Genomic DNA, 12,332 nt, shown 5'->3' with positions numbered 1-12,332 from the left:
TTCGTATAGAATACAGAATAGAGTCGGGAATTATCTAGTGTGCCAAATATAGTAATTTCTTCGGGCCTGTTTTGGTGTATGTTTTAAGCATTGTAGATTACAAATCTGAAAATTTTACTTTTTCAGAGAAAGGGTGTAGCCCCTCTTTTCTGTAATTTTTCAGTTTAGACTTACTTTTGAAATGTTCTTGCGTAACATAAATCCGAAAAAACATATTGAAAAACTTCAAAGTGCGGTATATTAAGGAAATTGAGGGGGGGGGGCATCAAATAACTTTTTTTTTACAGATTATTTGCAGTGCTTAAAACATACAAATCCGGGGGGGGGGGATTAAGTTTTTGGCGTACGAATGTATTTGCGACTCTTTTCTACAGCAATGCCACTTACTGAGAATTGTATATTTATATATTTACGCATTCGCAGAGTTTTATTTCAGTGAGGATATATTGACAGTTTAATATGGATTTTTATTAAAATTGTGTTTGAATGAATGCATTCACAAAGTCTGAAGTTGATAGTGACATATTGACAGGTTGTATAAAATGTGTTAGTTTCGTATTATACAATTTAAAATATTTAATTAACAAGTTTAGAATGTCTTCATAAACAGAGAATTTATAGCCTATTTTTTTAACATTGATATTTAAAAAAAATTCTGTTAATAAGTTATTTTAGCTCTCAAAGTTATTTCATACTAAAATGTTGTGTAAAGTTAGCATCATTTATGGCGTCGTTGGATCACACGTGCGTTATCTTATGTGTTTAAGCTCTGCTTCAACTTTTGTCAACATTGTAAGTATTTCTTCTCGTATTTTTGTAAATTTATTAGACTGACTTTTTGCAGTTGATTTTACATTGATGACTGTCGTATTTATTCGTTAGAGATTCCTCAAGGAAGGTTATTTATCATTGTTGTAGACTGTTTCGATTTACTGTCGTTGTTGAAACAACCACAATATATACAGATAAGGGAAACACCATAATGCATGCATTTTATCTTCACACACACGTAAAAGCACTGGCTTTAATTCAGGGCTGTTGTCGGACATATACGAAAATATATACATACACAATCTGGTTGGATTTTCTGTTAATAATCCAGAATTGAATGAATTTTAAGATAATACTTACTGTGATAGTTTTATATCAGCCCTGGCCGAGCAAACACATCACGAGTGTTCTAATGCTTGAATAAATGACACCCTATTATTTATTCAAGCATAATGTTTGATTTGTTTTTATTTGAGGGATATTTGGCTGCTACTCTTAGATTGACCACGTAGAGGTTGACTCGTATATGTGAATGAGGTTCGTGCTAGATATTAATTACTGTTTATTTTCAAATAGGCTATCCGTCGTTTTCGCCTATATATATATGTCGCATATAGACCCCTTCTCGCAAAAGTGTTAGTTGGTTCGTGACACTTGCTCAAGGTGCAACGCAGTGGGACTGAACCCGGAGCCATGGTTGGACAGCAAGCTTCTTACCACACATCCATGCCTGCGCCTATGTAAAATATGCTATAAACATTATTTTTGTTAAAGGTAGCTATATTCCACGTGTAGCTTTGAAGTGTAGTTCTAATCTCCCTCGTAAACGCCTTCACTTCTCAGTCATCCAAACTTGTCCCAACACCAGTAATATACATTGTGCCGATTCCATCATCATCTCAACCATTAGTTTCGCCTTTGCAAGTAGTGAAGTGGTGGATGGCGTGCACAGGTATCTCGGTGTATTTGAGATGTTTGTTTCTCAACTACGTGGTTTCTAGTTTGATTTGACGGCACGGCTTTTTCAGTGTAAGTCTTCTATAACAATCTTGGGAATAAAATTTGGTTTATGAAAATTATTAGAGAGCGTATCAGAAGGATAGTGTTTCTCTTCTTTAATTGTAGATTTGATTTGTTGCCCAGTTTAATACCACCAGTCCTTGGGTCTCTTCAGTGGAGGTGGCTCTGTTGCAAACTCTGCTCGGATCATTTCTCTTCTCGCCAATGTCTTGGATTCCAGTACCCCCAGACTGGCTCCCATGCCAGTGGCACGTAAAAGCACCATCCAAATGTAATTGATGCCAGGCCCGCCTGACTGGCACATAAAAAGCACCCACTACATTCTCAGTGGTTGGCATTAGGAAGGGCATCCAGCCGTAGAAACATTGACATCAGATTGGAGCCTGGTGCAACCGCTGGCTTTCCAGACCTCAATCAAACCGCTCAACCCATGCCAGCATGGAAAACGAACGTTAAACAACGACTATTATTATTAAATATGGTAAATATTCTCATGTGAAGAATCAAACTTCCACCACTCCAGTGAGAGCATTGTTTATTGATTATTTTATTTTCCCTCTTTTAGAAGAATCATGACATCGTTACAACGCCAGTTGGAAAAACTACGTATTCCTCAAACTAAAATCATCCAACTTCAGGAAAAAAAGAAAAAAGCATCTTTATTATTTGACAGAGATGAAGCTGCTCGTTTAGACAAACGGACTTTTTATGAAATCGGTAATTTAACAAATTTATCATTATTGTAATATGTGAGTTATGTGTTGAAACTTGATTTTTTGCTTTGTTGAGTGGGGAGACATTGATAAGTTAAACATTTCTGTTTATTAATTTGTCTGTAATACTTCTTTTCAAAGTCTGAATGCTTGACAGTATTTAATTTTGTCATGATTAAGTCCCAGAGTGAAACCATTCTGCAGTCAATATCACTTTTTATCCCTTTGAGGTTGATAGCATAAGTACCAGCTGTTGCTGTTCACACCAAGATCTGCCCTAATCCAACAGAACCCTGATTGAAGATATTTCATCTGTGACCATCTCATGTTTCCTTTGTGCAGCGAACCCAGCTCCACATTGTTCAGTGTGTCCATTTCTAAGACAGCAAGGTGTGATTTGAGAGAATTTGGTTGCTATTTCTTGCGATTTAATGGATTACATAAGGCTCCATCATTGGTTTGAATAAGAACCAGTAAAGTCTTGGGAAAGTTTATTTACTTACCTATTTTTGTCTTTGTCTTTGAGCCACCATAAGAAAACAGAAGGTGTTGCAGATACTGGGTAATATTAAGTTACATTACCTTATGTTCTGAGTTCAAATTTTGCTAGAGTCGGCAAAGATACCAGGAATGTACTGGGTTAGTTTAATTGACAACCCTTGACAAATTAATTAATAATGAGCTGCTAGTATGTGTGTATCTATAACACCAGACTAACTGAATTTAGCTTAGTGACTAAGTAATATAGAGAGAAATCAATTCATTACACTAGTTGATCTAACTATAAGATAGTTCCATGGTAAAGTGCAGTTCACTTCTACAAGAAGCAAAAAGAACTTGTATAGCTGATGAGTGTTTCCTTAATGTGCAGAAGGCCATAGGAAACCACTTCATTATATCATCCAACCTACATTTCATACATAATGACCATCATCAGTGGCAGCTGCCAATATACAGGCATGGCATGGCTGTGTGGTTGTTAAGATGTTTGCTTCCCAACTGTGTGGTTTGGGGTTAGTTCCATTGTCCAGTATCTTCTACTATAGCCCCTGGCTGATTCATACCCTGTGAGTGGATTTTGTAAATGGAAACTGAAAGGAGACCATCATAGATGTGCATATGTTTATGACTTCATGTCTGGACCTAGTTCAATAGTTGTAAATGAGTGTCTGAGCAACATCATTCATTTTCAACCTTCAGTAAGAACCTGTCCAGGCATTGGCAAATATTACCTTGCTTGAAAGCAAGTGAGGGCTGGCAAGAGGGGCATCCAATTGTAGAAAGTCTGCCATAACAAATTCCATTGGACCCATATAAGCAAAACCAATTCTTTTATTCTTTTACTTGTTTCAGTCATTTGACTGCAGCCATGCTGGGGCAGCGCCTTTATTCAAGCCTAGTACTTATTCTGTTGGTCTCTTTTTGACGAACTACTAAGTTACAGGGGATGTAAACACACCAGCATCGGTTGTCAAGTGATGTTGGGGGGGACAAACATAGACACAAAAACATATATATATATACATACATACATACACACAATGAGTTTCTTTCAGTTTCCATCTACCAAATCCACTGACAAATTTTTGATCAGCCCGACGCTATAGTAGAAGTCACTGGCCTAAGGTGTCACTCAGTGGGACTGAACCCGGAACTGCGTGGTTGGTAAGCAAGCTAATTACCACACAGCCACTGATGATAATATATTTACCATATTAATAAATCCTTTAAGAATTTCCCAAGCTAATTACTGTTCCACTTAAAGGCCCATTGCATACCAGTCAGGGCTCAATAGTTTCCCATGTGAAATGGTTGGTGAAAAGTTAAATTTCTACTTTTTATTTGACAGGAATCAATGGTTTACAAGAACTAGAGCAGTTTGATAAAGAATTTTCCAAATTCCATTTGGAACTATTTTCTGAAACATCAGTTCTGTTCAACAGATCGGTACAGCATACTGACATTAATAAAAAACTAGATGCCATCATTAAACGATTCCTGCTCCGTTTGTCTCCTTATTTTCTACTGAAACCTGCTCACAAGGCTCTGGAATGGCTTATACAAAGGTAAATGTTTTGGAATTATTCTTGTAAATCTGTGCTAGACTTACAGTCATTTGTTAACCCCACTAAAACTGTTGTCCCCAAACTTTATATGGTGGTATTTGTTCTTGTTGTTTAGCCCAGGTCAGCTTTGATCCAACGATCCCTATGGCATATCTGTAGATTAACAAATGACAAGGTGTGACTTACAAATCTATTGCTCTGGCTATACAATGTCTCTAAACTTCTGAGGACCATTCTTCATATTTCACCATAGAGGAGTGAATTGTATGAGGTGCTGTATAACAGTTTAGATATGTACTTCTTCACTGTCGACCCTGTTTCTTCAAGCCTGCAGACTTTTGGTATTGTCCATCGAGACAGGAAGCAAGCTGGACTTGGAACCAGAAATGTCCTCTGCATTGTACAAATGCTAGTGATAAAGTGTTTGAACTGTAGAAACTAAAAGGAAGCCCCTTGTATTGCATAATAGTTGTACAAGCAGTTTCTTTCATTTCCAGTCTTTGTTGAAAACATGTCTGGTCATGGGGAAATATTACTTTCTGCAGAAACAGGTGAGGGTTGGGGACAGGGAGAGCATTTGCTCATGGAGAATCTACCTTTGTGTTTTCTGTCTGACCCATGCAAGGATGGGAAAATTGATATTAATATAATGTTAGATATCATGAGACTAAACTATATAATAACATTTTATATATTAGTATTAGATTTAGTTATCAAACATACCATGAAATAACATCCTCTATCATAGTGTATTAGATTTAGATACCTTCTGTACTGTGTGATAATATTTTATAACATATTCTGTTTGTTTACTTCAAGGTTCAACATAAATTATTATAATGTAAATGAAATGCTGCTGTGTGTCCTGCCTTACCATGAGGATAAACTGTTTGTCCAAGTCGTGCGTCTCTTTAGTCTTCCTAAGAATGATAAGAAATGGGGTTGGTTATCAGGTGTACAAGTAAGTACTTTTTATTATTATTTCTTTCTTAATTCCACCTGAACATTTACAGAAAAATGTTTTAGTTCACACACACATGTGTGTGTGATTACATACACAGAATATAGTTTTTGTTATATTTTTCCTGTAATATTTTATTTTTCAGAAAAATGGCATCCATCTTTCTCGTCAGACTGTGATCAACCACTGCCTTAGTGATCTAAGTTTTTTATCTTTTATACAGAATATGGTGTCTGACTATGTTGAGGTAAAGTATCTCTCCTGTTGCTACTGTATCTTCACATTTAGCTTAATTCAAACTGAGACAGTGAAACATTATTATTATGAGTGCAAATTCCACATGCTGGTACAAAGTAAAAAGTGCTCATACCAGTGCCATGTAAAAGTGGTTGGCATTAGGAAGGGCATCCAGCCATAGAAACCAAGCCAAACCAGACTGGAACCTGGTGCAGCTCCCCAGCTTGCAAGCTCTGGTCAAACTAGCCAACCGATACCAGCATGGACAACTGACATTGAAGGATTATGATGTAAACTTTGCCTTTTATCCTCTTGGCATTGATAAAATAAGGACCAGTGGGGCACTGAGATCAATATAACCAACTAATCCCCTCCCTCAAAATTTCAGGCCTTGTGCCTATAATAGAAAGGATTATTATTATTATTATTATTATTAAGGCTGCAAGCAGGCCAAATTGTTTGAGCAGCTGAGAAAATGCTTTGTGCTATCTCTTCCAACTTGCTACATTCTCGGTTCAAATCTTGCTAAGGTCAACTTTGCCTTTCATCCTATCGTGTTTGATAAAATAAAGTAACATTCAAGTACTGGAATCGGTGATATTGGCTAACACTCATCCCTTCAGAATTGCTGCCTTGATGCCTGTATCTGAAGCCATTATTAAAGTAGTGAACTGACAGAATCATTAGAGTTGGATCTGAAAGGCAGAAGCATCACCATATATCAGTATTTAGCTTTTGGCAATGTATATTGGCGAAGGATACAAACACTGGTATTAAAAAAAAAGTTACATTTTCTTCTGCACTGAGTTACAGGCACTCCCTTATTTCTTGCTCTCAGGAACTACACTGAACTAATGACTGGCTGTTGTACTCTAATGTACTCCCATTGTGATATAAATGAATGAAATTTATTATATTCTGACTTCAAATCTTGCTTGAGTCAGTAAGTGCCACCAACCATTTGGGTTTATCTAATTAACTAACTTCCCCACCACCACTCCATTTGTAACCTTCGACTTATTTTACAAATCATTGTTATAGTATTATTAATTTCACAAATCTAAGTCGTTTATATTCTTCTGCAGGAATTTTCAAAGTCACCATCATCAGAACCTCAGTTACGCCATATATTTGCATTCTACACACAAGTCATTTGTGGTATCCTTGACCAGAAGGAGATTTCTGAGACTGTTATTGGACAAGTTTTACCATTCCTTGATGAGGGATTGCGTTCAGGTTTTACTGACTACAAAGCCGGTTCCTTAATGATTGTATCTATAATATTTGTCCGTTCTAAGCTCACTCAACCTATCTTGGAATCTTTGATTTACACCATTGTTAAAGTAAGTTGACTCTTTTAGTTTCTCCCTTGTTATCTTCTTGCTGTTATAACCATTTTCTTGATTCCAATCAAGGGAAGCTGTTTCAAGAAAGCTTACAAATTTCAAATGGAATGTTGGACATTATTGTTTTTCAGTTCTATATTTAAGAGATGAGGAATTATGTACATTATTTACATTTGACGGATATTTGTCCTCTTGTTTGTTGTTAACACATTTCAGCTGATATACCCTCCAGCCTTTATCAGGTGTCTTGGGTAAATTTCGAACCTGAGTTCACGTTCCTAAGGTGGTTAAGAGCACAGGTTACTAACCCCAAGATTCCAAGTTCACTTCCATGCAGTGACCTGAATCATCATCATCGTTTAACGTCCTCTTTCCATGCTAGCATGGGTTGGACAATTTGACTGAGGTCTGGCGAACCAGGCTCCAATCTGATCTGGCAGAGTTTCTACAGCTTGATGCCCTTCCTAACACCAACCATTCCAAGAGTGTAGTGGGTGCTTTTATGTGCCACCGGCACGAGGGCCAGTCAGGCAGTACTGGCAATGGCCACATTCAAATGGTGCTTTTTATGTGCCACCTGCACAGGAGCCAGTCCAGCAGCACTGGCAACAACCTCGCTTGAATGTTTTTTCACGTGCCTCCAGCACAAGTGCCAGTAAGGCGATGCTGGTGATGATCACGCTCGAGTGGTGCTTTTTACGTGCTACCGACTCGGAAGCTAGTTTGTTGCTCTGGCAACGATCACGCTCGGAGGGTACTCTTAGCGCTTCACTAGCACGGATGCCAGTCATCGAATTTGATTTCAATTTCACTTGCCTCAACAGGTCTTCACAAGCAGAGTCTAGTGTCCAATGAAGGAAAGGTATGCATTATATAATTGGGCTGGGTACACCCCTGGCATAGGCCATGAGGTTATGGTCTCACTTGGCTTGCTGCAGCCTGGTTCCCTCCTCGTTGCGGGAACCAAAACCGTAGCCTCCATGGAAGCCCCCTGTATGTTGTCCATCATGTCCATTGAAGTCACCAACCACAAAGAGAAGGTCCCTGTCATTCGTCAACGAGGTAGTCTGCAAGAGAGTGTCATAGAATCGGTCTTTCTGTCCATTGGGTAGCCCCAGCTGAGGGGCATAGGCGAAGATAATGGTTGGTAACCCATGATGAAGCACTAATCTAATCTTAAGTATTCTGTCACATACTCTGACTACATCAGTTACCTTATCCACCCATTTCTCTGCTAGAAGTCTACCCATGCCCCTGTCCCCATCAGTGTTCCCTGCCCAGAAAATCTTATACCTGTGTTCTTTGCCTGTGAGGATCCTAGTGGAACCTCCTCTCAACCTTACTTCTTGGATGCAGCACATATCGACACATCTCCATTCAAGCATCTCAACAATCTCACCAGACCTACCTTTCAGTGTGCTGACGTTGAGAGTGCCAACCCTGAGAGTGTGGGAGGTATGGGTCCTGTGAGACCCCGGGACGGGGGACAGTAGCTTCATGTACAGTAATAATAATAATAGCATTGAAAAATACCTTAGAAATGAGAACCCAGGTTCGAAATTTCCCCAAGACACCTGATGAAGGCTGGAGGGTATATCAGCTGAAACATTATGTTAACAACGAACAATATGAGGGCAAATATCCGTCAAATGTAAATAATTATTGTTTTTACTACTAAACATTATTAACAGATTGAGAAGATTTGTAGATACTGGTTAATTAAGAACGAAAAGAAGCAGTGGCTGATCTGAAAATACTTGAGTGTAATCTCTCGTTGACTGTTATCTAAAGACTCATGCTTGTACTTGGTATGTTAAGTTATTGTATGTATGGCTGTATGATGTAATATAAATGTTCTTATATCATGTGTGAATGTGCACTGAAATGTAACTGTTTATTATATTATTGTATTTTTATATGTATGATCTCGTATAAGGATGTATTTATTGCTATTGCATGTATGTAATGTAATTTTCCACTTTTACCTTTTTTTTTTTTTTACTAGTCCTGGGTATGACTCTAAACTACATCCGGTAGTGGTGCTCTGGTTTCAGGGTTTGAGGGGTGTGGAAACACCTTAGCCACTATTGCTCCCAGGTCTACTCTGGCTCAGAGTGGTAGCACTTGTAAGGGTCCCAGCTATGGATTAACTAGCAAACCCCATCTGCAACTATTGGAGTGGGGTCGGTAGAATGCAGTCATGGTATTCCCTGCATGACGTAAGAGGGAACTAAAAGGGGCAGGAGCAAAGGGACTGGGAATTTACTCCTAGTAATTTCATATTCCTAAAAAGACAGCAAGAAAAGACAAGGGGATGAGAAAAGGTTAACACCAAATCTCACCCTAGTACTAGGGTCATATGTACCTTTTTTTACTGACTTAAGTAATACATCTATATGTTTTTGTGTGTATTTATGCAGAGTAAGATATGTCTGTACATCAGTTTTTAAGTCTTCTCTTAAATTGTTACTTTTTTTTCTCCTCCTCCAGTTTACAATGAAGACAAAGGCCATTTTTGAAGAAGCCTTGTGTTGTCTGGTATTACTGTTCCAAACTCAAACTCTGAGAAGATTAAAAAAAAGGTATAGAATTTTTTTTTTCCTTTTCATTTAAAATTTAATGTTTTTAGAATCAGTTTAAGTTTCTCAATTTTTAGGATCTTAAATGTTATTGCAGCACTAAAATTTAAAACTATTAATTGAAATATAGTTCTATAATAATAATAATAATAATAATAACATTCAAAAATACCTTAGGAATGAGAACCCAGGTTCGAAATTTCCCCCAAGACACCTGATGAAGGCTGGAGGGTATATCAACTAAAACGTTGTGTTAACAACAAACAAGATGAGGACAGATATCTGTCATATGGCATAGTGGTTAAGAGCACATGCTACTGACCCCAAGATTCTGAGTTCGATTCCAGTATAATAATAATAACATTGGAAAATATCTTAGGAATGAGAACCCAGGTTCGAAATTTCCCCAAGACACCTCATGAAGGCTGGAGGGTATATCAGCCGAAATGTTGTGTTAACAGCAAACAAGACGAAGACAAATATCCGTCAAATGTAAATAATTAATTGAAATGTTTTCTTTTAAAGTGTTCAGCATTTAGTTTAAGTTTAGATTTATTTGTTTGTCTTCATCTTTCTAGTTGAAATATAGCAATTAACTAATACTGTAATTAAGTAAAGTGTCTGTATAAGTGCTATTGTACATGACAATCTAATGAAATAATAGATACATCGAAAACATGATGAGTAACTGTTCTATATGTGTCCCTTCATGTTCCTTGCCAAATTCCAGAACCTACAACTGCACAGGCAAAAAAACATTACTTAGAAGAAGACAGCAATGGCTACACTGTACACTCTACATCCTGCATTGTTTCGTCTCTGAAATTACTGTAGAACCTTCTGGTCCTTCATCAATAGGGTCTTCACATCAGAGTTGCTACCCGCATGCCTTCTCCCCACAAGCCTAATCTTCACACTTACTGTGTCCCCTCCCAAACCCTTCACTAGTCACAACATGCTTCATCATCATTTTACATTCACTCTCGTTGCTGACATGGGTTGGACAGTTATGTAGGGAATATAAATATGTTATACCCAATGGAGACACAAGTAGACTAGCAAAGGTTATAAGCTTCATATGTGGTAGATGCACTGGAGCAGCATGTTCTTCTAAAACACCAGGAGTAGCCTCCCTTGAACGCCTTGACGGTTCACTAGAAATAGTTGATGGCTTTTGTTACTTGGGGAGTGGTAATTAGCAAGGGAGGTGGTTGCTCTGAGAGTATAATAGCCAGAGTAAGAATAGGTTTGGAGGATGTTTAGGGAGCTACTAGTGCTGCTGACAACAAAGTTTTATTCCCTTACAATGAAACGTAGATTGTGTTTGCATATGGTAGTGAGACATGGACCTTGAACTCAGAGGAGACTAGGAAGAAATGAAACCAGTATGCTTCCTTGGAGCATGGCTCAAGTTTCAAGTCTCCAGTAACATATGATTCTAATAAAAATTTGAAATGATCCTTTGTTGCCCTTTTTTTTCTTCCTTTGACATAATACTAGTATTTTTATGTTTTAACAGCTATTTTCCCTTGACATCTTCCTGTTTAAAGCCAGCCAATCCATAATACTTAATGATGTTGAAACTGTGCTTACTTTCAGAATTTGTAGGTATTTGGTCAATCATCAGCAATTAGTACCAGTTCTTGAGAAAATTGGCAAAGATTACAAACTTGATAACTTCCTGATGGCATTATTCCAGAACTTGGTGCCAAAAGCATTATCAAACTGCCTGAAATTGTCCAGTTCTGCAGAAAGTTCTGATGGAAGTATTTCTGCACTAAGCACTCCATTTAAGAGTGTTCTTACTGATATCCTGCGTTATATCCCCTTGAACTCGTCAACATCCGGTGAAGTTGCATTGTGAGTATAGGTTCCATGTGCATGTATATATATATGTACATATGTGTGTTTATTGAAGTGGTTTTGGTTGACATGCATTTTGTGTGTATATGTGTGTGTGTGTAATAGTCTTAAACTTTGCTGTATATTGTGTAAATGTATATATAGATAGATAGATAGAAAAACAGCTAACAACTGATGAAGGGTCGTTCTTATGTTGTTTGTCTTGTTTTCCATTTGTGTCTTTCGTTGTATGAAAAAATAGTTCATATTCCATGTACTCGTACTTCATATTTTTTTGCTGTACATGTTTCATGACATCCTGTGCCCACGTATGTTTATATGCATATATATATTGGCACGTAAAAAGCACCCACTACACTCACGGAGTGGTTGGCGTTAGGAAGGGCATCCAGCCGTAGAAACACTGCCAGATCTGACTGGGCCTGATGAAGCCTTCCAGCTTCACAGACCCCAGTTGAACCGTCCAACCCATGCTAGCATGGAGAACAGACGCTAAATGATGATGATGATATTACTTATATATATATATATATAATTTTATAGTTTGCTTGAAGCATCGTATATGGAATATTATGTTGAAAAATGTAAAAGGCCAAACAATGCAAATAGATTTTAAGATGAGGTAACGTAAACTAAAAGTAACTGGTAATCTTTGTTCTTATGTGTATCCAATATTTCAGGACATACAAATCCCTTCTTCAGGGTTAAAAAGGAACTGTCTTTGGTTAGAGGTTTTTTGTCAGAGATAAAATAATTTTATGATTATATTTGAATTT

At 37.6% G+C, this 12,332-nt stretch overlaps 1 protein-coding gene across 2 annotated transcripts in view; it reads left to right on the top strand.

The window, feature by feature from the left end:
* The first annotated feature begins 706 nt into the window (after nucleotides 1-706).
* The window catches only part of LOC115215741 (HEAT repeat-containing protein 1), a 69,469-nt gene continuing 57,843 nt past the window's right edge, over nucleotides 707-12,332 (top strand). The window contains exons 1-8 of one of the 2 annotated variants that reach the window (XM_029785035.2): nucleotides 707-792; nucleotides 2,357-2,508; nucleotides 4,354-4,570; nucleotides 5,390-5,531; nucleotides 5,677-5,778; nucleotides 6,854-7,111; nucleotides 9,605-9,696; nucleotides 11,293-11,553. In XM_029785035.2, coding sequence (XP_029640895.1) covers nucleotides 2,364-2,508; nucleotides 4,354-4,570; nucleotides 5,390-5,531; nucleotides 5,677-5,778; nucleotides 6,854-7,111; nucleotides 9,605-9,696; nucleotides 11,293-11,553 — 1,217 coding nt within the window. In that variant the 5' untranslated portion in view covers nucleotides 707-792; nucleotides 2,357-2,363. Of the gene's footprint in view, nucleotides 793-2,356; nucleotides 2,509-4,353; nucleotides 4,571-5,389; nucleotides 5,536-5,676; nucleotides 5,779-6,853; nucleotides 7,112-9,604; nucleotides 9,697-11,292; nucleotides 11,554-12,332 lie in introns of those variants that run through there. The other variant, XM_036505856.1, reaches the window with a different exon arrangement.

Source organism: Octopus sinensis, linkage group LG9 (genome assembly GCF_006345805.1).
Source record: "Octopus sinensis linkage group LG9, ASM634580v1, whole genome shotgun sequence".
Classification (NCBI taxonomy): Eukaryota; Metazoa; Mollusca; class Cephalopoda; order Octopoda; family Octopodidae; genus Octopus; species Octopus sinensis.
This window is presented reverse-complemented; position numbering and strand designations above follow the sequence as displayed.